Source organism: Erithacus rubecula (assembly GCF_903797595.1).
Source record: "Erithacus rubecula genome assembly, chromosome: 2".
Classification (NCBI taxonomy): Eukaryota; Metazoa; Chordata; class Aves; order Passeriformes; family Muscicapidae; genus Erithacus; species Erithacus rubecula.
The window spans coordinates 5533153-5558289 of record NC_136685.1 but is presented as its reverse complement, the minus strand read 5'-3'; the positions used below and the strand labels follow the sequence as shown (position 1 = coordinate 5558289).

The window sequence follows — 25137 nt, the reverse complement described above, 5'->3', positions numbered from 1 at the left end:
GCTGTCATTTTGTGGACATCACCATTTCAGTTACGATTTTATCTTACAAAGAGCATTTCTGGAAATAACATTTAATTTCTAAGTGTCCAATCTGTATCCACACATTGTTCAGAGAAAACAGTGAACTTGGGTCTTAGTTTAGAGCCTCGTGGGTGTAAGAGGGAGGGAGCTGTGATCCATGTCAGGAGCCTGTGGGTGTGTTGTGTTCTGGATGTGTCCCCAAGCCACAGGAGAAGCACTGAGTGCCTGTATTTGTGTGAGAAAATCATTGCCCTGTGGCATGGCTGGCAATTGAAGCTGACACATCCTGGCTGTGTCACCAAACACGTTGAGTTGTGTGGTTGCTGTTCTTGCTGCAATCCAGGGAGTGCCAGGGCTGCAGGGCAAGCAGATGTCACCATCCTTACTTTGCAGTGACACCATCCCAGCCTCTCTGTCCCTGTCTAACTAACCCCTGTGCTTTGTTTTACAGGCAAATACAGAGTATCTTCTTCAGAGCCATCCACCTCTTCCACTGAAAATACTTCCAAGGCATATTCCTTGCTTAACTGAAGCACTGCCAATGCTGAATCATTTAACTATGAAAGAACCTCTTCCAAGGCACACACAGAAAGCACCTGGGACTCACCAGGAGGTGGACTGCTTCATTTTGACTAAACCTTGGTGAATTGTTCTGGAATAATCATTTCATGTTAATGTGTAAGGCAGGAAAACTAAGAGAGGTGGAATTTTACAGTCTGCCAATCCCAAAAGACATAAGAAGGATTTGAAGGCCTTCATGTGCAAGAAAGAACATTGGGAATGAAAAATTCTCAGCCTTTAAGTGGGTGCTTAGCACTATGCAGTACTGAGACATGAATGCAGTTCATGCCACACAGGTGTTGTCCAGTGGATTTGGTATTTTCAACCAACTATCAACTCTGGGAATGATCCCAAAGGCCTATGCAGATGCACAAGTACCTCACAGCATCTCTCCTGCCCTTGTATTAGAGTCTGGAAAGACCATAGTCGTTTCCACCTTCAATTTAAGACTTTCTGAAACCAGAAATTCCCAGCTGAGAAGGCCCATTTCAGATCTTCACTTTTGACTCACATAAAATGAAGACTGTGATGATTCCTGCATGGTCTTCTCTCAGATGGAAAGACTGAAAGCTCCATGTGGCACTTTTTTGAAGAAAAGGAAGCTTTATGCCCTTAAAAATATTTTTCTTTCCCTTGATATGTAATGTGGTAAGACAGAGATGGTTGCTGCCCTCTGCCACAGAGGGGACTGCATTTATTTAATGCATAGTAGTGTTAAGAATACAAGGAGTGCCTTGGGTAAAGTCTGTATGTTTGGGTCTTCTCTCAGAGGAGAAACACACTTGAAGGACTCAGAGAATAAGCTCTGCAGTGAATATAAATCACCATGTGCCAAGCAGGATGAATGGTTTTATATAAATTATTGCTCAGATACTACATTTGTGGAACCATTTATTTCAAGCCTGTACACTTTTAAAGGCAGGACCCCTGTCTTGATAAGAACCTGAAAAGTATTTATAATACACACAAATGTTACAAAATTTAATGTGCAATATGGTAGAATCATGAAGATTTATATTTGAGGTCATTATCACATACTGCAGCCAGGTGGTACAGCTCCACTTGATTGTCAGGGAATCAGGCCTATGTTTGCCAATGGTGACCCTATTCCTGGAACTTTGGGGTGAATCTGGATGGAAAACTGTTCTCTACAGTTAGAAACACTTATGATGGTTTGGTATGAGCAAGGTGGTATGGGCAAGAGTTTATGAATTCTGTCTAATAGCTAATTAGTGTAAGTAAACCAGCACAGCCCCAGGGTAAGTGAGTGATGATGTACTGCGTTACATAAGTATCTGTACCCTTTAGAATTCTTCATAGGAGCATTTCCAGAATCTTAATACACGTGTTTTGGTGTGATCTTTAAGTGTTTTGGGAGGTTCAACCAGTTATGTGAACCAGGTTTGAACCATGGCTGAGGGTAAATGCATAGGCTCTCAGCACTGCTGCTTGCTATGGGATGAAGAAAAAAAAACTTTCAAAAAACACATAAGAAAGGCAGTTTATGAATTTTCATCAAACAGCTCTACATGATACACTTTAACTGCCACATCCCTCAGAAAAAAGTAGATTGCTGCCAAGCTGTTGGCAGAGTTTTTCATCCATATGATGACTGGTTTTCTCCAATTTATATTCATCGTTTTTCACTGAAAATGGGTTTCTTCTGAACCAGGTTGAAAATTGTTCCCCCTGCAGTTTTTTATTTTCTAGTCATCATGGAAATGAGGACGATAGTTAAGACAATGGTTCCAGCAATTCCACCAATTGACATTCCCAGGATGTCCCCATGGATCTGCCTTGACTGACACCTCTCACCTGTGAAGAAGAAGGCTTGTCCTGATGAGCACCTGGGAAAACAAAGCACAGATCTGGTGGATCAGGAGTCTTGCCATGCCCTCACCCCAAGGTCCTCACATTCACTATCCCAGATGAGCAGTTCCCATGGGAGGGGTTCATGTAACCACATTCCCACCTTAGAAGGTTATTTACACACCCTGGAAGCACAACAGAATGGGGTTTCTTTGCTTTATGTAAAGGAACCTGCCCTCCTGGCTGCTGGTAGGAGCTAGTAACTGTGGTAAAGTATTTTATTTCTACTATTCCTTGAAGATCTGGTGACTCTAAGGTCTGTAGCTGTGAACAATTTTTAGCTGCATCACTTGAAGAAGAAAGGCAGGGCAAGGAGGGAGGAGGTCTGTGGTACCTGCAGCTTGCTTTTCCATTCACATTCACACAGACTCCATCATTCTGACAGGGGTTTGGGTCACAAGGGTCTGGCAGATAAAGCAGCTGCTCTTGAACAGGCTCCATGTCCTGGGCTGCTCTCTTCTGCCTTTCCAGAACAAGGCCTTCTGTGAGGGCAGACTGCACAGGTCCAACAGGAACTTCAGTGTTATTGAGGTGAATTATGTCTTTTAAAAAAGGAGAAGGACATCAGAATCAGTGAATATTGCTATATATAATGTGCCTCACTTCAGGGGCTCACAGGGAGCTTTCTGGATCAAAGGGTATTCCTTGTCCATGTTCCCTTTACAGAGCTCTTGCTGTACCACAACAAGTTCTGTGTATTTAAAGCACAAGATAGAAAATAATACTGAAATTACAGAAACTAGTTAGATAAATCTGTGATGTTCTCTCAGGCTGTTCTATTTGGAAATAAACACAGTGGGGATGACCCTTAGTATGTTTGGTGCTTAGAAATGGACATAGCTACTGATCAGAGTGCCTAAAGGTGTCTAAGAAGCTCAGATTTCAAAACTCACTGCCATTTAGATCCCTCAGCTCACAACCTCTTTAGTCAACCTCACCCACCTGACTAGGACACAGAAATGCTTTACAAAGTTGATTCCCATCAGAGAGATCTTGGAGACGTGTCAAGAGTTATTTGAATGCATGAAAATAGAAAGAATCGCCTTTGTAAGGAGAATCAGGGAAGGGATCCTTACCATTAAATTCTGCAAAAATAATCAGGTCGTCATTTTTCAGGAAGCTCCTCCGTCTCATCTGTCTGTGGGATATGAAGTTATTCCACCCCCAGTTTATACTTCTGTTGCAATTGCATGACTCATCAAATCTTCCAGCAATTGATGGTTTATCCCATATTATATTTCCACTATCTGCAAAGAGAAAATGAGAATCACAAAATTGTGCAGGCCAAAGTATGGCATGACCTTTTCCTGCATTAATGTGTTAAAGGGGATTTGTGCTGTAAAATCAGGTTCAGGCCTGAAATTCCCAAAGAAATCCCTGACAAACTAAAGGTGCCAGATCACTAAAGGTGATTATCAGGTTAGGTGTGCATGAGGATTTTTGGTCTGAGGCCATTGAAATTCCACAACTCCTCTTTCACTGAGAACTACACAAACACAAATTGCTTCCTCATTGGTACCAGCTAAGAGTTCCCTCCTGAGTAAGGACACTCCCCACCAATTTGTAAGTACCTGTGGTTTAGAATTTAGTTGATTTTGGTCATTACTATGATTTTGTTAAACATATTAATGTTTAGGATTTAAAAGCTCCTACTGTAAAAGTATGTACTTAATTTCCAGTAGGAAAAGTAGAAAGGGATGAAGATTCATGTGTAGTATTTTATTCTGTACCAAACTCAGTTTTGTCCTATTATTCTTATTTCTATCATAGAATCACAGAAAAGTTTGGATTGGAATGGACCTAAAAGATCTTCTTGTTCCAATCCCCTGCCATGGGCAGGGACACCTTTCACTATCCCAGGTTGCTCCAAGCCCCATCCAGCCTGGCCTTGAATCCTTCCAGGGATGGGGCAGCCACAGCTTTTCTGGGCAGCCTGTTCCAGTGCTCCACCATCCTCAGAGTAAAGAATTTCTTCCTAACATCCAATCTAAACCTGCTCTCTTTCAGTTTGAAGACAATTCCCTTTGTCCTGGCACTCTGTCCTTTTGTGAATAGTCTCTCTCCATTATTCTTGCAGGCTCCCTTCAGGTACTGGGAGGCAACAATTGCATCCCCCTGATTATTCAGCCTTCTCCAGGCTGAACAATTTTGAATTAACACACCCATGAGAAAGGGCGAATGTTGTGCATTCAGACCATGTAGGCTGAGGTTCACTGAGTATGTTGAATTTGACTGAGCCTCCAAAACACAGTTTTAACTTAAATTGTTGTTTAGTGTCAGAATGCTGCACCCTGCTGGCATTCCATCAACCTGTTGTGATATCACTTATCACAATGGACAAACCACAGGTAGAATGGGAATTGCCAGCTCTTGGGAAAAATCTGTATTTAGAGTCAAGCTCAGATACCCCAGGGGTTGTTCATAGTAACATCAACCTTATATGTGTCCCAAATTGAGAAATATGGCCAAAGTTTCTCAGCTCTGAGTCCTACACTCAGCCCTCTTGCTCAGATTCCTTGGCTGTCATTGTCAGCATTCCTCCAAGCAGGCACTGCTCACCTGTGTCAACATGGTCCTTGCTTGTGGTGAAGCTTCTGCTCGAGGACATCCTATTCAGGACGTCGGGGTCCTGGTCCAGCACTGTGAGAGTGGCCTGGCGGTTCAGAGCCGGCCACTCCAGGACTGCATCGTTCTCTCCACTGCACAGGTGGAAGGCAACACGAGCATAGCCACTGTTTTGGTAGTTGGGCAGCACGGTGATGCCAAATCCATAACCCTCAGGGCTGTAGAACCGGGGGCTCTCAATAAGGCTGATGGACGAGTTCTCAAGGATTTTGCTGAAGTTGCGAATGACCCACACGGCTGTGGGACAGGGCATCTCTGTCAGAGTCACATCATCAATGGCAATGCCACCCAGTGAAGAGCTGGGGCTGCCCTTCAGCCCTTGGAAGAGGTAACGAAATTTCTTCTGAGCATTGAGGGTTACGTGGGCAATTTTCCAGTTGGAGTCACTGTCAGCTTTGGTAAAAGGGAAGAAAAGCATTGCCATCAGTGTGATTAGAGATTTAGAAAGAAACTTACCTTAACCAGCTGCACCTTTATACAACTGGACCCCTCATAGATTCCTGAAAGCCAGAGATCTTAAATTGGTATTGTGACTATAATATATACACATTGTTTTGCCATCTAAATGCTTTGGACGTGTTGTACAACGAATTTTTCACATGTTAGGGAATGACAACCTCCAGTATAAAGGGCACAGCCTAAGGGCTAAGATTAAACAAGAGGATGGGAATCAATGACCCAAATGGGTTCCTGACAATTTTTCATGGATTTATCCTTTAATGCAAAATGCTGCAGCCTGATGTAGGCAGGTCATGACAGGTCTTGTGTTTTGACAACACAAATCACATGGAGCTGCTGTGGCTGAGTTTGTCCTATTTAGCAAATCACCCAAACTGGGAATCCAATTCACATTTCCAAAACTGCATAAGCTTTTATTTCTAACTCTCTAGAAACCAGTCTGGAGTTCTTATTGACTGCAGAGGAGCACAGGAATTTTACACCTGAACAACCCTCTCTTAGATCATACAGTGGAGACACTGTCAATTCATCTCCAGAATGGCTTGGGGTCCCTCTGAATTACTGAGTGAAACATAATATTAGAAATACAGTGATTTCTGCTGTGAAACACCAAAATTACATTATTACAACCCACAGTTTCTCTGCTAAAAGTGCTTATGTAATACCAAAAATCTTATAGCTGTATTGCAAGATATTCTGGTAACTTTGGAAAAATCTTTTGGTTTCTGAGCTAGTCTTCTGCATTCATGGGCACAGTAAGGCAGCTTCTCTCTACCCAAATATTCACCTTATTTCCAGAATTACCTTGAAAGGTTTGAATTTTCCTCATTTTTCGAATGTTCCCAGTGCCATCATCCTCTTTAAGCCAGATGATCAGCTTGTCAGAAGGACTTCCAGTGGTCCTATAGAAGAACTGGAGGCACTGCTGAGTTCTCCTTGGATAAAGGATTCGGGACTCTAGGATTGCCACTTCACCTGCCTGCCCAGAGTTGGTGTTGAAATACATGAAGTAGCCAGCATCTGGGAAGAAAGGGTAACCTGTCACTGCCTGTTTACACATTTCCTGTAAAGCTGCATGGTGTGAATTCATCATTTCCTCTGCACTCTTCTAGCAAACAGAAGAGTAGTACTTAACATGAACAATAAAGGAAATGATGTGACAACCATCCAGGACAAACTGGGATAAGAACAGGAGTAGCAGTTCAGCATGTATGTGGAACTCCCTCCCTGCTGTTACCTCATGTCAGTTTTGCATTAGTTGGTCTAATTGGAATTTGGATTCCTCAGGAATGTCGGAGATACATGAGGCAGAGAATTCAGTGTTGACCACAGGCAATTAGTAGACACATCTTTGTTACTTGATTTATACTGAAGATAATCTAAAAGTGAGTTCTTAGAGGTCATGTGCTATATTACCTTGTAAAGAGTAAGATAATTTCTTATCAGCAATAAAGATAATAAACGTGGGTTGGGCACAAAACACTGGCCTTGAACATGCAGGTCTGTTTTTACAGCTTGCCCAAACATTCCAAAACTCAATGTCTGTCCATAAGAAAATTACTTAAGAAATCCCTCTCCTCTATTTCTCATTAATATTTTTGAAGTGTTCTTTACTTTATGAAGTATCTATTTTTATCCTCATATTTAGAAAGATTCACCATATGAGCACCTATCATATGTTGGTATCACACAAAGTTGTCATGACTTATTTGTACTGTGTTGCTTTTTAGCTACTCAATTTAGTCAATGATTAAATTAATAAGTTAATTTTTTTTAGCTGTTGTATGAAAGTTCCATGGACTCTTGCCCAAGATAACATCTTAGAATCAGGATGGTTTGGGTTGGAAAGAACCTTAAAGATCATCTTGTTCCAAGTTATACCTGCAGCTGCATAAAGGCAGTGCAGCTTCCTGCAGGGTTAGTGAAAGTTCTCTCTAATCAGTCAAGGGAATTACCTTCATTCCCCTCCACATGATAGCAATATTTCAAGCTCATATCCACAGAAAGCTTGCCAGAGGTTGCTGTATGCAATGTAGGACACTTGACCATCAGTTAAACTTATTTTAGTATTAAGTGTATTAAATCCAAGTATGATCACTCTTGCTCCAAGTGAGAAGCAGGGCTGTGAGCCTGTTGTTGCAATTCTTGTAGTAACAAACCCCCAAATGATCTCGAGTCTACCTCTTTTTAATAAGAAATAAAGGCAACATTAAGTACCTATGGCAATTAGAAGATGGTCTTTGCAGACTTCAGTAGGCTCCCTAATATTAAGCTGTACTTTCCCTCCTTCAGTTTAGCTGGCAATAAGTAAAAACCCCAGAATATCAAAACTGTCAGGGGAAAATAGGATCCATCTATGATAGAAACTTAGAATTTGCCCCCACTTGAAATGATTGCAGAATCAGTTCTCAAAAAATGTCAGAAATTTCTGATGGAGTCAATGACCCTTTGGAAGTGCCAAAAGGACAGTCCCTATTCCTGCAATTCATTTCTGCACTCTAGACATCCTCAGAGGCACCCACCCTCTCCATTAACTCTTCAAAACATATTGACACTTATTTTGTACTAAGTCACTGGATCCTAAAACCCAAGTGCACATTAAGTGCCCAGTTCAGGCAGATTGGATTTTATGTGATGAACTAAAAAACTCAATTAAATTATCTTTGCCAGTTACAGTGGTAAGAAAGAAGAAAGAATTAAGAATCAGTTGAGAGTTAGAAGCATGTATTTCTAGATTTTCAGGTGGTTTTCTTGAGTTATGTTCTTGGGCTTGATCAATAACTACAAGCATTATAAAACGTTGGACATCTGTTCTTTCCAGTGGATGGAAATAAACTACTCCTGAGTGCAGCAAGCAGAAGAGTAACAAAGCACAAGTGAATGTGCTTTAAGTCAGGAGTCTTTCCCCTTCTACTGAGGCAAAATTTACCACAGAAGTCACTTTTATCTTGGAATTGTGTAGTAGTTTACCCTGTCTAAACAATGACAAATTAGACTCTCGCATTTCAGAATTGCCTGTTGGGATTTAATTTTTATTCTTAGCTGTAAACTAGCACGCTGTGGCTGTGACTGGGGCTCACTGCTCTATTTTTGAGAATGTCTTCCTTTGAAAAATGGTGAATTTACCACATCAAAATAAAAAGTATCCCTGAACTCCTATCATGAAATCTTTCAACTTTATTCTACTTCCAGAACTAGAATTCCCCAAGCTTAACATCCCATTTGCATTGCAAACACAATATTTATGAGTGGCTACAAAGCTTTTAGATTCTTATCATGAGATGATATAACCCTTACACAGACTTTGGAAGTTGCAGTAAATCGTTTACCAGGTTATATTTAAAAGACCTCTAGTTAAGATTGTTTTTTGTCTCCTTTAATCTTGCTGGTGTGGACAACATTCCACTAAATTAAAAAAGTTCAGTGAGAATGTCTAGAGTCTTTAGCAACCTCTCTGAGCCCATCAGTCAGTCCTGGAGAAAACACAGCCCAGAAAGGGTTTTGCTCATTTCTTTTACCTCTACAGCGCCCAGAAAATGTGTGGTCCTCCTGCCCTGTCACACTGCCCTGTTGGTGGATCCAGTCTTGGTTGTGGTTGGTGCCCTGAATCATACCACAGATGTTTTCAAGCTCAAAAGAACACTGGTCCAAAAAGGTGTGAGTTGAAGCTGGAAAAAAATACACACATGGTCACCTCAGAGTGAGCTAGTAGCTAATTAAAATTTTTGCTCTAATTTGGGGGGAGGGTGTTGTTTACAGTAGTATAACCATCCTGTAGAGAAGACAACTCTTACATTAGCAGGTGTGAGCCAAATGACTCAAAAGAGGAAACATAGATTCCTGAAGGGATTCCCTGGACAAAGACAACAATCTTTGACCTCTTTGCAGAAGGTTAATATGCCCCATGTGGCAGTGACAGGTGGTGACTGTCTTTGTGCCTCTTTGCCTTGGCTGAGGTTATTGCTCTTATGGCAGCTCTCTCATGCAGCTCTGTCCTTCCACTCCAAGCAAAGTCCACCCAGTTACCTTGGGCTGGTTCAGCTGAATCTGCCTGCAGGATCATGCTTCTGCTGGCAGCACCAAGGGGACAATAACTTCTCAGTAACAACCATGATCAGTGATAACATCTTCAACCAGCTCAGCAAAAATCTAGACAGTGTGGGACTCTAGCCCAAGACAATCTCAGGTCCAAAAATAATCTGATTCAGTCCAAAGAGGACAAAGTGCAGTTGTATTCACCTCAGAAAAGCACAACAAGGGTGCCCACACACCACAGGCAGAAAACACAACCACGGGTCTGAACTCCTGGGAAGAAGAAGTGTGAATGGTTTGACTTTCCATGGCTATTTTTTACTAAAATAATGACAGTGAGAAGAGCCAAAAAGGAATGAGAAGGGAATAAACTGATTGTGTTAATCTGCACACCACAGGTCCTGTCCCATACCTCTTCAGGCACTTTTGAGAAGAGTTTTTGTGAGTTTAGAGACATAAGGGAGGTGAGCAACCCTGCTCAAATATAACCAAAGAAACTGTTTGCCATGGTTAAATTCTGACTTACTGCAGTTGTACATGCGATTGAGTCTTTCCAGGTCAATGGCACTGAGGTCTAGACGTTGTCCAATTATGTCATCAAAGGCTGGTATCTTTGCTGTGATGGTGGGGACACTTGCATTTTTGTTAAATGAAAATGGTGCATAGTGCATCAATGATTCGTAGTCATAGGGGGTGTTCAGGTCAGTGATGTAGATGTCATCATACTTTGCAAAATTGTGCTCTTTGCCTGGTAAAAGAACAGAAAAGTGCTTCCTCTTTAGGGAAAGGAAAATGGAAAGGAAATGGCATTAGCATGTCCCCTCAGATACAGTTTTCTAAGGCACAAATTATATACCCAAAAGAAATTACTTCACAACAAAATATTAAAACTTAGCAAGATCTGTATTTGCCATTTGGACAACAAAGCAGTGCCTTTGGATTGCAGTTCTGTGCTCTCACAGGTGACTTCAGTAAATTAAAAAATTAATATCTGTGAGCTGTAAAGAATGAGATACACAGGAGGTTAGATTACAATTAAAAGGAATTATCTTGAAGGATTAAGTTTAAGGATTAATGTATTCCATTCCAGAATCTGTGAATATTGATGCAAACATTTCCCAGGTATTAGATCATAAATGGAGAAGGAGAGGCCCCAAAACTCATAAAGGAGACAAATATGACAACCCTGAAGTGTCTTCAAGTTCAGTTCTTCTTTGAAATAAATAATGCCCTAGCAATCTCTGGGGAAAAAAGAAAGATATATCTGCCCTAGATTTACAATATTGATATGATATTTCTATTGGAATGGCTTTTGGAAACACGTTTCTCATGGTTTCTGGGTGAAGTAAGTTGTCCTTAGTGAAAGTTTTTCATTATGAGGGTGTCTGGTAGGGCAAAGAGAGGGATCCATTTCACATGCTTTGGTAAAGACGTACAAAGAGCTTGTCAGCATTTATGACTGCAAATAATGTTTTGAGAATATCTGGCATTCTTTTACAAAGACAAAACAGCACATGAGTGTGCTAGTGGGTAATTACATTTTCTCTGATTAACAACTTCCCTTCCCTTCTGCAAATCACAAATGTCTTCAGTTCAAGGCTTAGATTATATAAGGTCTTGGAATTCTTTTCTTACAGAGACTTGAACTGTACTTTTTATTAAAAAAAAAAAAAAGCCAACAAAACCTCTTCTAGTCACTCCTTTTCAAATAAATCATTGTTATGTAATACAGAATCAGATCTTTTATCAGACAACAGGTAAAACTGCCTAGGTATCAGGAGGACTGTGAAGAGTTTGCTGAAACTCATAAAGCTCCTGAGTGTGGTGATACTAAACCTGAAGGCAAGAACCTGCAGAGACACACCTGGGTAGGAGAGAGCAGGACAGAGCCCTATCTCATATCCCCCATCCCATCCAACAATTTTAAGGGATTTTTCATGTGCAAAGTGAATATTTTCAGTTTCAGGAATGCCAAAATCTCTGAATATAAAAACCTTTGAAAGGATTTTGCCTACAGAAGAGCTACTTCAAAATTCATCACCTAAATAAGTTTACAATTTGCATAAGTTTACAATTTGCAAAAGGAAACAGATCCAGAGAGGGGAAGTAATTTGTTTAAAATAAGAGAGCAGAGTAGTCCAAGAGCCAAGGGGAAATAAAAGTCCTGATTTCCAACCAGGGCCTCTCTCTTCTGACCTTCAACAATGTCCAGCTTTGACTAGAGAAGTTGCATCAAAGTTTCTTAATTTACAGTGGTCTCAGGTGTGACCCACCATTTCTAAAATTCTATATTTAGGAAGGTCTTTAAATCTAGAAATGTAAAGGGGATATTGATAAATCTACCCTTTACAAAACCTAACTTGAATGTTAAAACCCACCTTCTTCAATTTCATCCCACCAGATATTCACATAGTCATCCCGGTCCATCCTCGACTGCTCATGGTAAAATCCTAAAGCATGCAGGATCTCGTGTTCCACAATTGCTCTGTAGTCACACCCTGACCCAATGGAGAGGTTCTGTCCAGTCTGCAGGTCCCCCACCATGGACCAACACCTGAGAAAGAGGGAGAGATTACTCTCTATTCAGCAGTTTTCTTCTCTATGTTTAACTTTTGAATCTGCTCATTGGATTTAGAGTAAGATTTTAATAAGAAAGGAGTCACATAAATCATTATTTAGATTCTGACCACATGCCTTGATACTCTAAAAATACTGAAAGCAGACTAACCCTCAGAAACTATCACTTCATTACTCATCCTCTGTGTCAGAGATCACCCTGCATTTTTGAAAGCCATAGAAGTTTCATCCTGCATCTGCTGCCATTTGGCCAAGAAACATAAAACATACAACATACATGGAAACAGTAAATTCATCAAAAAAGGATGAGGATTTCTGCAATGACTTGGGCTAGAGAAAAGACCCAGGAGTATTTAGAACAGCAACATTTCGTCCTTTTTAACAGCAATCATGCTTTGCATTGGCCAGAGGTGTAAAGTACATTTCCAGCTTTAAGATCTTCAACACTGACTTGTCAAAAATCATGGGGCTTGTAAACTTGTAAGAAAATGTCATAGGACACTCAAGAAAAAGCTGAAGGAAGAAACATGAACTTCTGGGAAAACAGGAAATATTCACAGCCGATATAGTGAGAAGATTTCTGTGCTTTTCTACATTTTCTTTCAAAACATCCTTAGCTGTAGAAAATAAATCCCTTCAGTACTTGAAAATCTTTCAGATTTTGAGAGACCATTCATTAAAGAAGAGTCATGTCAAAACAGCAGAAATATTACAATAGATTGTCTTTACACTGCCTTTTTTTTTTTTTTTTGGTCTGTCTTCCAAAAATTTCCAGACTTAAATTCTAGCTATTCACATCTACATTCTTGGCAAGTTAGAAGGATATACATGGGGGTCTTCATCCAAAGGGAAAACAAGCCTAGATGGAAAAGTGGAAGTAGTCAATGAAAACTCAGATGCTGGGATTCACCTTCAGAGCTCATCCTCTAAATAAGTCAGCAGAGGGAGCAGCTGCTTGCAAGCTCTTTGTCTAAGAATGTAAGATGAGCTGTTTTTCTGGTGGCCTTTTTCCTCTGTTGACTAAACTTTAGAGTGCTGAAGTCAAATGGAATGAGTTCCCAGCTGATTCTACACAGCAAAAACTAAACAGAAGCTGGTATTACCCTCACCCATTTTGTTTGCTAAAGAAAATGTAGGTTCTTTCTCCTTCATATGGCTTGAAATCAATGCAGGACTTCAGGCGGAACATTTCAAATGCCTGGAGAATGACTCCTTTGGCATTCAGGTCTGGAAAACAAGGACAGAATCTTTAATATATTGAATTTTGGTCACCTTGGAGAGGTAAGATATGTACAGATACACACGTGGAACCAAAGGAAAAATTATTGACAAGAGAAATTATTGAATTTGCTTAAATTGTGGTTTGGTATGTTAGCTGTAGAAGAAAGAAAAGTAATTTTGATATAGAGTACAATAAGTAGATATTAGTGAAGACAACATTTAAAATTTGAAACAGTTCTGAAAAAGGCAAATCCTTTTATCACAGTGACTGCAGTGCAAATAAGGAATGGAGTTAAAATCTGAGTAAAGTGTTTATATTACCTAGGTCATCACCCAGAATATAGGGAATGGGGAACTTCCATCTGTAGGTCTCATTTCTTAAGGCATTTCGCTGATTTTTCTGAAAAGAGAATTAACAGCTGGTGATGCATCTACTGTAGGAAAATGAGATGATTTGTAGCAAAAATAGAATTTGGACAAACAACAGAAAGCTTTTAATTACTTACAGGGAGCAAGATATCACCCTCAAAGAGGTCCAGTCCAGCAGCTGAAATGCAATTTAATCAAAGATAGTGTAAATGAATTTCAAATGTACTTCCTTCCATAAACCACATTGAACCTGCTTATACAAAGTTATTGTCCTTGGGCATTTACAGAAAAGAAATAAGGAACAGCCTTTATACACTGAGATATAGGTGATAATAAAAGTGACAACAGTTTCTAGTTTCTATCCAATATTTACTTGGCCTTTGTGGTGGCACTGTTATCCATGGTCACCTTTGATGAGCTCTGCTTGCTCTCAGGCATTGACAATGGGACAGTGATCAATAAACATCTAAGCTGCTTTCCATGTTTGCAAAACTTCATAAAAATCATATTGAGATGGACAGCAAATGCAGTTGGGACTGCAGAGTCCTTCTGAATCATACAGTGTTTTTTTCTGCCTTAGCACCATGGGTCTGTCCAAACTTCAGAAACAAAAGACATTTGCATCCCTTGTTTACATGGAGTTACAGTCCTGGAAATATTCAGGTTTCACAGAGAGATTTTAATTCTCTTGTTACCATGAACTACCTGACCATCAGTCTCCTTTACAATATTGAAAATTTGGCATTATATTCACAGCTCTTTAGGTGTCATGAGAATAACTCACCTGAGTTGATTTGGGGAATGTCTTTGAATATCTCACCAGCTCCGGCATCTGCAAGACAGTCAAAACAAAGTGTTCAGATGTGGTGACTCACAGCAAGTAGAAGGAAATGCTTCAAAACTCAAACCAGCTCACACAGCACTTACCAGCTTCACTGGAGAGGTGTCCCACCTGGAAGAGAATGGAATACAACCAGTTTAAGATATGAGATGTCTCTGGACTGAGAGGAGCCTGTAGAAATGAGGTTTTACTTACAGAGACTGGAGAACCGTAGACAGAACATAGCAGAAGTGTCAGGCAGAGTGGGAAGATGCTGGAGCCCATTTTTGCAGTGGAAACAAGCTGATCCCCCTCATCTCTGTCAATATATAGGGCATGTTGCTGAGATTTCCAAGGAGCATCAGCCAACCAGCATCAGACTCTCCACCTTTGAAACATTATTATAAGAGTTAGATTTGCTCCTGGATGGCACCTGATGGCATTGCTCTTATCAGTTGTCTAAGTTCACTTGGAGGAACATTGCAGGAGAGAGGAATGTGGTAACTTTACATCTTCAGTGCAGCTGGTTAGAGACCCACCCAGATTTCACATAACAGCTTCTCCATCTGGCCCAAAGCTGCTGACTCCTTCCCCTATGTTTGTTATCTGTCAGCATTTTGATCTTGACTGCACACGAGAAAAGCCATATGCTTAAGTAGAATTATTCCAGGTTTATAGCACTGTAGTGCCTAATGGCCCAGCGCTGCTTTCAATTAATAATTAACATCACATTGTAAAGATTAGAAGTAAGAAAGATATGATTATGAATGGCCTGACAGTGTTTTTCCTCAGCTGATCCCATCCCAGACTGATGCTCCATGCACAACCTCCCACTCTCTGCCTCCAGAAGTGGTCACTTTTAGCAGTAATCCTTGGCCTTCCAGGTGGGTTTCAGAGATCACTAACTCTTGTTCTGCATCTTGCTATTTTCTTTCTCAGGGGCATGTGTCAGGAAAGGCTCTATAAATCTCTAGTTTGCTGTCCATCAGTATTCCCACAGATTCCATGTGCCCTGGAGTGCCTGAGTGCCTTTGGCTTAGCATGGAATCCTGCTCCTTCATTTCACATCTGAAATTATAAATCATGGAAGTGAGGATGTTCACCTCTATGTTCGGCAAATAGATAGGAAAGGGCTTCTGCCATGAGCCACAGCACAAGGCAGAGAGCTTGAGCAAGTAGGTTTTGAGCAGTAAATGTGCCTGTCCCAGAAAGGAGTCAGTCAGAAGAAGGGCCCCAGAGCACTAATCTTTCACCTAACATAAGTGAATGTTCTTTAACACTTTCTTTTAGGAATGATTGTTTGTGACACTTCAGCTTAGCAGGACACACTTTTAGTTAAATTAGCATGCCTCAAGATACATCGTGTCAGGGCTGTTTTCACAGGTGAGCAAAGAGAGCCAAAACACAGCACCAAGGCCATATCTCCAGATGTTTGGCAGTGGATGAGAGAAAGGAAGCAAAAAATTGAAGCAAAAGCAGAGCTCTCTGAAAAACACTTGGTTTTTAGTACCCTTAACTTTTAAATAACTCAAGATCCTGAAGAGGATGTCTAAAGGCATTCTGAGGGTCTGTATTTGTTTTTCATAGACATATCTAGGAGGTCTCCTAGACTCCTTTTAGGGGCTGGACTAGGCTCTAAGATCTCCCTGGAGCCTTCTCTTCTCAAGGCTGAACAGCCCCAGCTCTCAGACTGTCTCCATAGCAGAGGGGCTCCAGCACCAGTTTCATTTTGTCCTCCCTGGAGGGCAGTGCATGCACATTATTCCATTGGCTGCAGTTCTGTAAAAAACTTGATGATGGGAAAAGCTGTTGCTCTTCCACTCTGGGTTGTACAGCAGGTGTCTTTTGGTGTTGTTTAAGTTTAGGACATCAACCCATAACAGGTTTCTTACCCCACATTGCATGAAGTGCCCAAAATTCCTGTGCATCAGTATTTCCACACCCAAGGGCAGATCTACTCTGGTTTCTTAGACACAGCCACTACCAGGTGTCACTAGATGCAGATAATATCTTTTGCTAACCTGCTTACACTGGTTTTAACTCCAGTATAACATACATAAACTCAGAGACAGAAATGCTGCTGAAATTTACGTCCTTTGTAAAAGCAACAATAGAAACAAATGTCTCCTGAGCTGGAAAAACTCCAGAGATTTTCAAAGTGGCACTGACCACATTTTTAATACAAAATTACCCATTCAGATTCCCAATTTTTGATTAAGTTTCTTTCCCTTTGCAGAGCTTGAAATAACACAAGACTGAACTTGTCAAATGCATCCAGGTTAATAATTCAGCCTTCAGATCTGAAATAAATAGCAGAGGACAACAACAGCTGTTACTCTGGTTTTAAAAGTTAATAAATATCTACAATTCTAGAGAGAAAGAATGAATAAGTGTAAATTAAAAATAGGAGCATATATAAAACAAATTTGTCTGGATGAAAGAGCAAGAAGCTGTTAGCAAAATTCTCCGACTGGAGTAATTTTGGCAAAGGTCATAGAGAGACAATATTTCAATAGATAAACTGATAGAGCTGTGACAAATAAGCAGGCTTTTGGACATCCAGGGCATTGTTCAGGTACCAGTGGAAAATTTTATAACATGTTATAATGTAATCTGAAATGTTGTCAACTTTGAGCTCAGGGCCAGTAAAAAGAGATACAGAATAGATACAAATGATTTTAAAAGTAATTTACTAAATATTTTTCCTCCTGTATATTTTGGTTTGAAAGACAGGTATCTGCTAAGAAAGGCAGGAATCTCTCTTTGAAATGGAGAATGTAAACACACTTCCTCCAAACTATTACAATTTTGAAATTAAGCAGCTCTCAGGTGAAGATACGGGAAATAGGAATAACAGTTATTTACTAGGAAAATTAAAATAGAAATACAGTATTACAAAGAACAATCCCAAAACACTGACAAATTCAGAATATAACCTGACACCCCATCAGTGAGTCAGGGTGCAGGTATCAATCCCATTCAATGGTGGCTGCATCCTCCTGCGGTGGCAGATGTGGTTCAGCAGTAACAGTGCTCCTGGAGAAGGTGCAATTTTTTTCTGAAGGTCCAGGGATGATGTGGAAATGTCCAGTTTTCCTCTGGAATACTGTGCAAAAAGGCTGCTTTGGTGTTCCAAATCTCAGATATTACCTAGGAAGGAAAAGCTTGGCTCCTCCCTCTAACTAGAGAAACTCCCAGTGGGATGATGTAATTTTATCAGTCACACAGTGGGACTCAAGGGCAATTAACAACCAATATCTTCCTGGAGGGAGGGTGGGTTGTGGAAAAGATAAAGATGATTGCCTCACCTGGTTTTAAACATGGCCCATTAGCAGATAATATGTGCCACAGAGATAAGGATCACTGCCTAACATGGTTTCAACAGATGGTGATAGAATACATACTTTTGGTCACATTGTGTATTGCAACGTAAGACACTGTATTCTTCAAATCTAAAAATAATATCTAAAATCAGATATAAACAAGGATAATGCTCTGAAACGTTTTACTTTGAAAATATCTGCTTATCCTCTCAGCCTATACTGAGCTGGGACTGCAAGGAAGACACAAGAAAAAGGCGTAGAGAAGATCAATCTGAATGTTTATCACATGAGGATTCGTTAAACAAATTACTCATCTCGCTGCCCTGGCTGTGCTTTGATGAGCGCAAACCCCACTCCGAGTGATCATCATCACTGACCAAGGGACACAAGCACCCAGACCCTGAAGCTTGACACTGATCAAACAGGGCTCAGTCTCACAAGAACAACACTCTCCACTGTAGAAAAACATCTCCACTGTTTGTGTCACCCAACACAGCCCCCCTGAAGCAACATGCAAATAGTCAGGAGTCACACTGGCCCCGGGTAAGGGGATACCCAGCACATTTACATCCCTGCACCTGCCCTGCTCCCAGCAGCAGCAGCACCAAAATCCCCCCCAGCAGCAGCAGCAGCAGCAGCTCTATAAAGCTCCTCTTGCCATCCCTGACACTCCACCAGCAGCAGCCACTGACCTGCCTCAGGCACTGCTGCCACAGCCCCCTTGGCCAGCACAGCTCTGCTCCCCAGCTCCAGCATGGAAGCTTGTCACTCTCCACACCAATCCAATGTCACTTCATCTGGGGCCACAACTGTGGCCATCATCAGCCTGGAGGCATTTGCTGGCATGTGGATAAATGCTTTCATCGTTTGTGTGCTCTGCATTGGCTGGGTCAGAAAGAAAACCCTGAACTCTAATGAGAAGATCTTGCTGCTGCTGGGATGCTCCAGGATTTCCTACTTTTCCTTTGCATGGATATACCTGTTTGTTTCAATAACTTATCTGAACTACATTCACATTCGTACCATACGTGAAATTCTTGCACCTTTTGCAACCTTTTCTAATTATTCCAACTTGTGTGTTTCAGCCTGTCTTTGTGTTTTTTATTGCATAAAAATTGCCAATTTCAGAAACAGCTTCTTCATCTACCTGAAAGTAAAAATTGACAGGATAGTGCCATGGCTCTTGTTGGGGTCTGGGATTTTAGCCTTGGCTTTGGCCATTGTTACCTACGACCGTAATGAAACTATGCAGAGTAACAACATCACTGTAACCTGCCTTGAAAATTTTTGGGAAACAAATACCAGAACAGATAAACATTTTTTCGTTTCTTTTTTCCTCGCTGGTTTTGCATATGCTGCTTCATTCATGGTAGTCACCTTCTCTGCTGTTCTCCTTCTCTTTTCTCTATGGAGACACAAATGCAAGATGCAGACAAACTCCATGAAGGACCTCAGCATGGATGCCCACATCAGAGCAATGAAATCCATTCTCTCCTTCTTAGTGATGTACAGCATCAACTTTGTATGTTTGGTCTTGACAATATTTTATATCACAACGAAAGAAAATATCATGACACTTCTAATTTACGTCTATCTGTATGCATTTCCAGGTATTCATTCCCTTATTCTGATTTTCAGCAATCCCAAACTGGAAAAGGCTCTGCTACAGATTCTCTACAGTGTGAAGTGTGAGTTTTCAGGAAGTAGGAACTGTGAGAAAAGCTGGAACCCATGCAATTTGTTGGTCTTTCAATGTAGAAAACAAGTAACTTAATTTCTAATGGAGCTCTCCAGGTAGTGTAGATGATACTGATGTTCACTCTTCAACAACTAAGTTAAGAAAATGTCATTGATATCTATTGAGTTAAATGATTGTGAGTTAAATACATTATTATTGTATGTAGATTTAGCTAAATCTTGAGATAAATTTTTGTTATTAACAAAGACACTTGGCCCTCATTTTAAGTGGGATGCCAAAACCCTCTGTGCTGATGGGATTAATGTGGGCATGAGAGTCTGCTGGTGGGGTGATGGATTATCAGGCACAGGCCCTTGAGCTCTGCCTGTGCTCATGGGAAGAGGGAGTGATGCCAATTAAGGGTTCAGCCCCTGCCCAAGGCTCACAGCCTTTGCAATCAGAACCCTTGAGATCCCTCATTTCCAGATCAGCTGGCTGCCCACCACCATTTACCATGGCAGCAACAGGGTATTTGCACTGCAGCCTCAGCTGCACTGCTCCCAAAAGTCTAGATTTGGGATATGAAATCCTCCCTGGCAGAGGATGAGAATATGACCCCACTGTGCAGACTGGACATCAGGATTGCTTGTCTCCCCTCCCCAAAGCAGGGAACATGTCTTTGTAAAGATTTTCTCCTTGACTGTGTCAGATTGCACCTAGGTGAAATTCTGTTTATAGGCTAATGGTCACTGATGGTGAAGTTGAGCTTAATTACTTACCCATAAACTTTTATGTTATTGTTGGGGTTTTTTCTGTTTACAGGAATTTAGAACTAGTCAAGTGAGCATGTTTATGAATAGTAAATCCATATTTGTATTTCTACAATAAAATATATTGTCTCTGATTCTGTGATTCTGTGAAGGATCTTATTGAACATGACAAGACTTCCATAGTTTGTGATAATCCAAAATCCAGATGAGGTGTACCCAGGCACTTTGATCTCTGAGAAACAGCAAGGGGTTTATTTCCTGTCAAATATCTATTCTCTTAATGTAACAGAAAAGTATGCAACCATGATACACAAACTGGCTGCAAAAAAAGAAGTAAAATCACACTGCAAAACAGCCTCAAATGTTTTGATTTTCACTGATTGAATAGATTGAATGAACAAAAAGTTGACCTCTATTTTGATTTACATTTCTTTCTGCTGTGGCGGGCCCTGTTCTGTGTACTTTTTATGGGCTGCATCAGTGTCTGGCAGTGGCCAATAGCTCTGGGTGAACATGCTGACCCCTGGCACTCACCAGATCTGGGCACTGATGCACAACCAGCCAGGCAGGAGCAGCCCTGGGGAGCTCAGGGGGTGCAGAGCCCCCTTGCCACGCCAGCCCTGCATGTCCTCTGTGCCCCACTGCCTGCAAGGACAGCATTCCCTGCTCTGTGGGACTGCTCTGCTGGCCTGCTTTCTCCTGGTGGTGACATTGGCTTGGCCCACTGCACTCTGGCTCAGTAAAACACCCAGGAAACAGGATTTGCTCTGCATCAGGGGAACAGTGAGAGGAGGAAGGAATGGAGGAGGCAAATTTTAAGAGCTGACTGCAGCCCCTATTCTACTTCTCCGTCTGCTGCTTTGGAGGTGGAGTTGGAGAAGCTGGGGGTGAAGGAGTGAAGTTGAGCATGGAATGAAAGTATGGTGGAAGCACCAGGTTCTAGTTTTTTCTTCCTATCTCATCATTCTACTGCACTTTCAATAGGCAATAAACTAGATTCCTTTTCCCCATGCCAACTTAGTTTCATCTGTGAGAGTAATGTGTGAGTGATCCCCATGCCTTTGTCTCAGTCCCTGAGTTTTTCCTTCCTATCCTTCACCCCTGCCCTGCCTGTGCAAGAGACACAAGGAACAGCTGGGTGGGTGTCTGGCTGCTCCCTTACGTCAAACAACCACAGCAGGTGAAACATGAAATAGTTCCAGCATGAACACAGCAGAACCTGAACTGGTCACTTCTGTCTCCAGCTCAAATCCAGAGGCAGATCTTAAGCATCTCTTCTACACACAGCTCCCCAGGAAAAGGCCTTCAAAGGACAGGAACAACCACAGTTTTCTTCTTCCCCTGCTGCTGCTCAGCAACTTCATCCTTGAGCCTGACAGTCTCAAGCACTTTCACAGGACAGCCCTGCAAGATCCATCTTATTCCCTACATCCAGTGCAACATCATCCCTTGCAACCTGCCATGCCACAAGGCTCAGCAGGCACAACCCAGCACCTTGCATGTGTTACCACACAAACCACCAGAGCCCCAGCAAACCACACTGCACATCCCTCCTTCCATTGCTGTGGAGTCCCTGACAATGTCACACCCAGCCCAGGGACACTGCCCTGTGCTCCAGCCCCACTCAGCTGGCACTGCAGGGGACAGGGTGTCCATCAGCACAGCCCCACTGCCCAGCCCATGGGGACAATGCAGGGTGTGCCCAGCTTGGAGAAGCTGACACAGGAGAGATGTCAGAAGTCAATGGGAATGGCTGCCCAGAGCTGGCACAGTATGGAAACTGCTCTGGGCTTCATATCAAGTCTTTAGGATTTAAAAAAAAAAAAAAAAAAAGCAATTAAGAGCATGTTATATGAATATACATGTACTGCTGCTGCTTATATCCCACAGAAAACACAGCTATCATCATTGTGAAGAGAGAAAAAGCTGGTGGTTCATTTCCTGTAGCCATAGAACTCTTTGTGGGGCTTTCATTCTTCGTGGTTCCACCACAGCATCAGATGAGATCTGCTTGGTTACAGTGCTCCTGATGAGCAAGGCCAAATGGAACAGGTCCTGTACTGATCCAAAGTGCATGGGCAGTCCGTGCTCTACAGAGCTTAAATCAACTTGCCTGATAAAAACCTCACAGCTTGCAGGAAATAAATTCTTTTGGATGCTTTAGGGCACCACAGTGTATGAGAAACTCAGCATGGTGCCATACTTAAGAGCCTTCACTTCTTCAGCACATGAGATTGGAAACTTGGCACAGGGACTTCTGCCAATATTTACCCTTTTTCCTTCAGATGCTTCACCTTATTCTTGCAAGAAATTCCAGCTTTACTTGCCCTGTCTCCTCTCACATGCCCCAATATGTGGCTCTTCACCTACTCTTCAGGCAATGCCATTGGTAAAGAACATGAATTTCAGTGCCTGTGCAGGATCAAAATAACCCCATTTTCTTGCATCTTTACTGAATTATGCATCTCCCATAGTCTGAAATTAAAGAGGACAGTGAGTGCCCTGACCATTCTCTGCAAAGAACAGCCAGGGCTCTGCATAATTTTTATAGATGGCCAAAGGACAGAAGAACCCAGGTGCTGAAGCCTGACACTGATCAAACAGGGCTCAGTCTCACAAGAACAACACTCTCCACTGCAGAAAAACATCTCCACTGTTTGTGTCACCCAACACAGCCCCCCTGAAGCAACATGCAAATACTCAGGAGTCACACTGGCCCCGGGTAAGGGGATACCCAACACATTTACATCCCTGCACCTGCCCTGCTCCCAGCAGCAGCAGCACCAAAATCCCCCCCAGCAGCAGCAGCAGCAGCAGCAGCAGCAGCAGCAGCTCTATAAAGCTCCTCTTGCCATCCCTGATACTCCACCAGCAGCAGCCACTGACCTGCCTCAGGCACTGCTGCCACAGCCCCCTTGGCCAGCACAGCTCTGCTCCCCAGCTCCAGCATGGAAGCTTGTCACTCTCCACACCAATCCAATGTCACTTCATCTGGGGCCACAACTGTGGCCATCATCAGCCTGGAGGCATTTGCTGGCATGTGGATAAATGCTTTCATCATTTGTGTGCTCTGCATTGGCTGGGTCAGAAAGAAAACCCTGAACTCTAATGAGAAGATCTTGCTGCTGCTGGGATGCTCCAGGATTTGCTTTCTGTGTTTCTCATGGGTATACAGCTTTCTTTATATAATTTATCCCAATTATCTTCATGTTCACACCATACTTCAAATAATAGCGTCTTTTCAAGCATTCGTTAATTACTCCAACTTGTGGGTTTCAGCCTGTCTTTGTGTATTTTATTGCATAAAAATTGCCAATTTCAGGAACAGCATCTTCAACTACCTGAAAGTAAAAATTGACAGGATTATGCCATGGCTCTTGTTGGGATCTGGGGTTTCAGCCTTTGCTATGGGCATCATTACCTATGACCTCACAGAAACTATGCAGAGTAACAACATCACTGTCACCTGCCTTGGAAATTTTTGGGAAGCAAGTAAAAAAATGGATAAACATTTCTTCACTTCTTTTTTTCTCCATTGCTTTGCATATGCTGCTTCATTCATGGTAGTCACCTTCTCTGCTGTCCTCCTTCTCTTTTCTCTCTGGAGACACAAATGCAAGATGCAGACAAACTCCATGAAGGACCTCAGCATGGATGCCCACATCAGAGCAATGAAATCTATTCTCTCCTTCTTGGTGATGTACAACATCAACTTTGTATGTTCGGTCTTGACAATGTATTATAGCCTGATGAATGAAAATATCGTGACACATCTTCTATCCATGTATATTTATGCTTTTCCTGGTGTTCATTCCCTTATTCTGATTTTCAGCAATCCCAAACTGAAAAAGGCACTGCTAAAGATCCTCTCCTGTGTGAAGTGTGAGCTTTTCATGAAGTAGGAACTGTGAGAAATGCTGGAACCCATGCAATTTGTTGGTCTTTCAATGTAGAAAACAAGTAACTTAATTTCTAATGGAGCTCTCCAGGTAGTGTAGATGATACTGATGTTCACTCTTCAACAACTGAGTTAAGAAAATGTCATTGATATCTATTGAGTTAAATGATTGTGAGTTAAATATATTATTATTGTATGTAGATTTAGCTAAATCTTGAGATAAATTTTTGTTATTAACAAAGACACTTGGCCCTCATTTTAAGCGGGATGCCAAAACCCTCTGTGCTGATGGGATTAATGTGGGCATGAGAGTCTGATGGTGGGGTGATGGATTATCAGGCAGAGGCCCTTGTGCTCTGCCTGTGCTCATGGGAAGAGGGAGTGATGCCAATTAAGGGTTCAGCCCCTGCCCAAGGCTCACAGCCTTTGCAATCAGAACCCTTGGGATCCCTCATTTCCAGATCAGCTGGCTGCCCACCACCATTTACCATGGCAGCAACAGGGTATTTGCACTGCAGCCTCAGCTGCACTGCTCCCAAAAGTCTAGATTTGGGATATGAAATCCTCCCTGGCAGAGGATGAGAATATGACCCCACTGTGCAGACTGGACATCAGGATTGCTTCTCTTCCCTCCCCAAAGCAGGGAACATGTCTTTGTAAAGATTTTCTCCTTGACTGTGTCAGATTGCACCTGGGTGAAATTCTGTTTATAGGCTACATTGATGGTGAAGTTGAGCTTAATAAATTACCCATAGGGGTTTGTGTTGTTGTTGTTGTTTGGTTTTGGTTTATTTACAAATATTTAGAATGAATCCAGAGATTGTGTGCATGAATGGCGAATCCAAATTTTATTTCTAGAATAAAATACATTGTCTGTGATTCTGTGAAAGATCTTCTTGAACATGGCAAGTGTC

The 25137-nt window shown here is 41.7% G+C and overlaps 4 protein-coding genes across 4 annotated transcripts in view; 3 read left to right on the top strand and 1 right to left on the bottom strand.

Annotated features, from left to right (window-relative positions):
* The window catches only part of ADGRF5 (adhesion G protein-coupled receptor F5), a 40971-nt gene extending 39479 nt beyond the window's left edge, over positions 1-1492 (top strand). Inside the window, exon 22 of the mRNA XM_079298433.1 lies at positions 473-1492. Within this exon, the coding sequence (XP_079154559.1) occupies positions 473-552 (80 nt within the window). The 3' untranslated portion in view covers positions 553-1492. The remainder of the gene's footprint in view (positions 1-472) is intronic.
* A 569-nt stretch (positions 1493-2061) lies between these two features.
* On the bottom strand, positions 2062-15769 carry MEP1A (meprin A subunit alpha). The gene is made up of 13 exons (XM_079298436.1): positions 14662-15769; positions 14519-14566; positions 13872-13912; positions 13687-13765; positions 13254-13371; positions 11946-12121; positions 10094-10315; positions 9054-9203; positions 6340-6555; positions 5011-5469; positions 3528-3698; positions 2786-2993; positions 2062-2429 (listed from the first exon to the last, which is right to left on the bottom strand). Exons 1-13 carry the CDS (start codon positions 14837-14839, stop codon positions 2282-2284), a joined length of 2214 nt encoding a protein of 737 aa, XP_079154562.1. The 5' UTR covers positions 14840-15769; the 3' UTR covers positions 2062-2281.
* Positions 15770-17886: 2117 nt separating this feature from the next.
* On the top strand, positions 17887-19778 carry LOC306797900 (taste receptor type 2 member 9-like). The gene has a single exon (XM_079297569.1). The coding sequence runs from the start codon at positions 18632-18634 to the stop codon at positions 19649-19651; it is 1020 nt and encodes a 339-aa protein (XP_079153695.1). The 5' UTR covers positions 17887-18631; the 3' UTR covers positions 19652-19778.
* Positions 19779-22918: 3140 nt separating this feature from the next.
* Positions 22919-24434, top strand: LOC306797901 (taste receptor type 2 member 9-like). The gene has a single exon (XM_079297570.1). It carries the CDS (start codon positions 23274-23276, stop codon positions 24225-24227), a length of 954 nt encoding a protein of 317 aa, XP_079153696.1. The 5' UTR covers positions 22919-23273; the 3' UTR covers positions 24228-24434.
* The last annotated feature ends 703 nt before the right edge of the window (positions 24435-25137 follow it).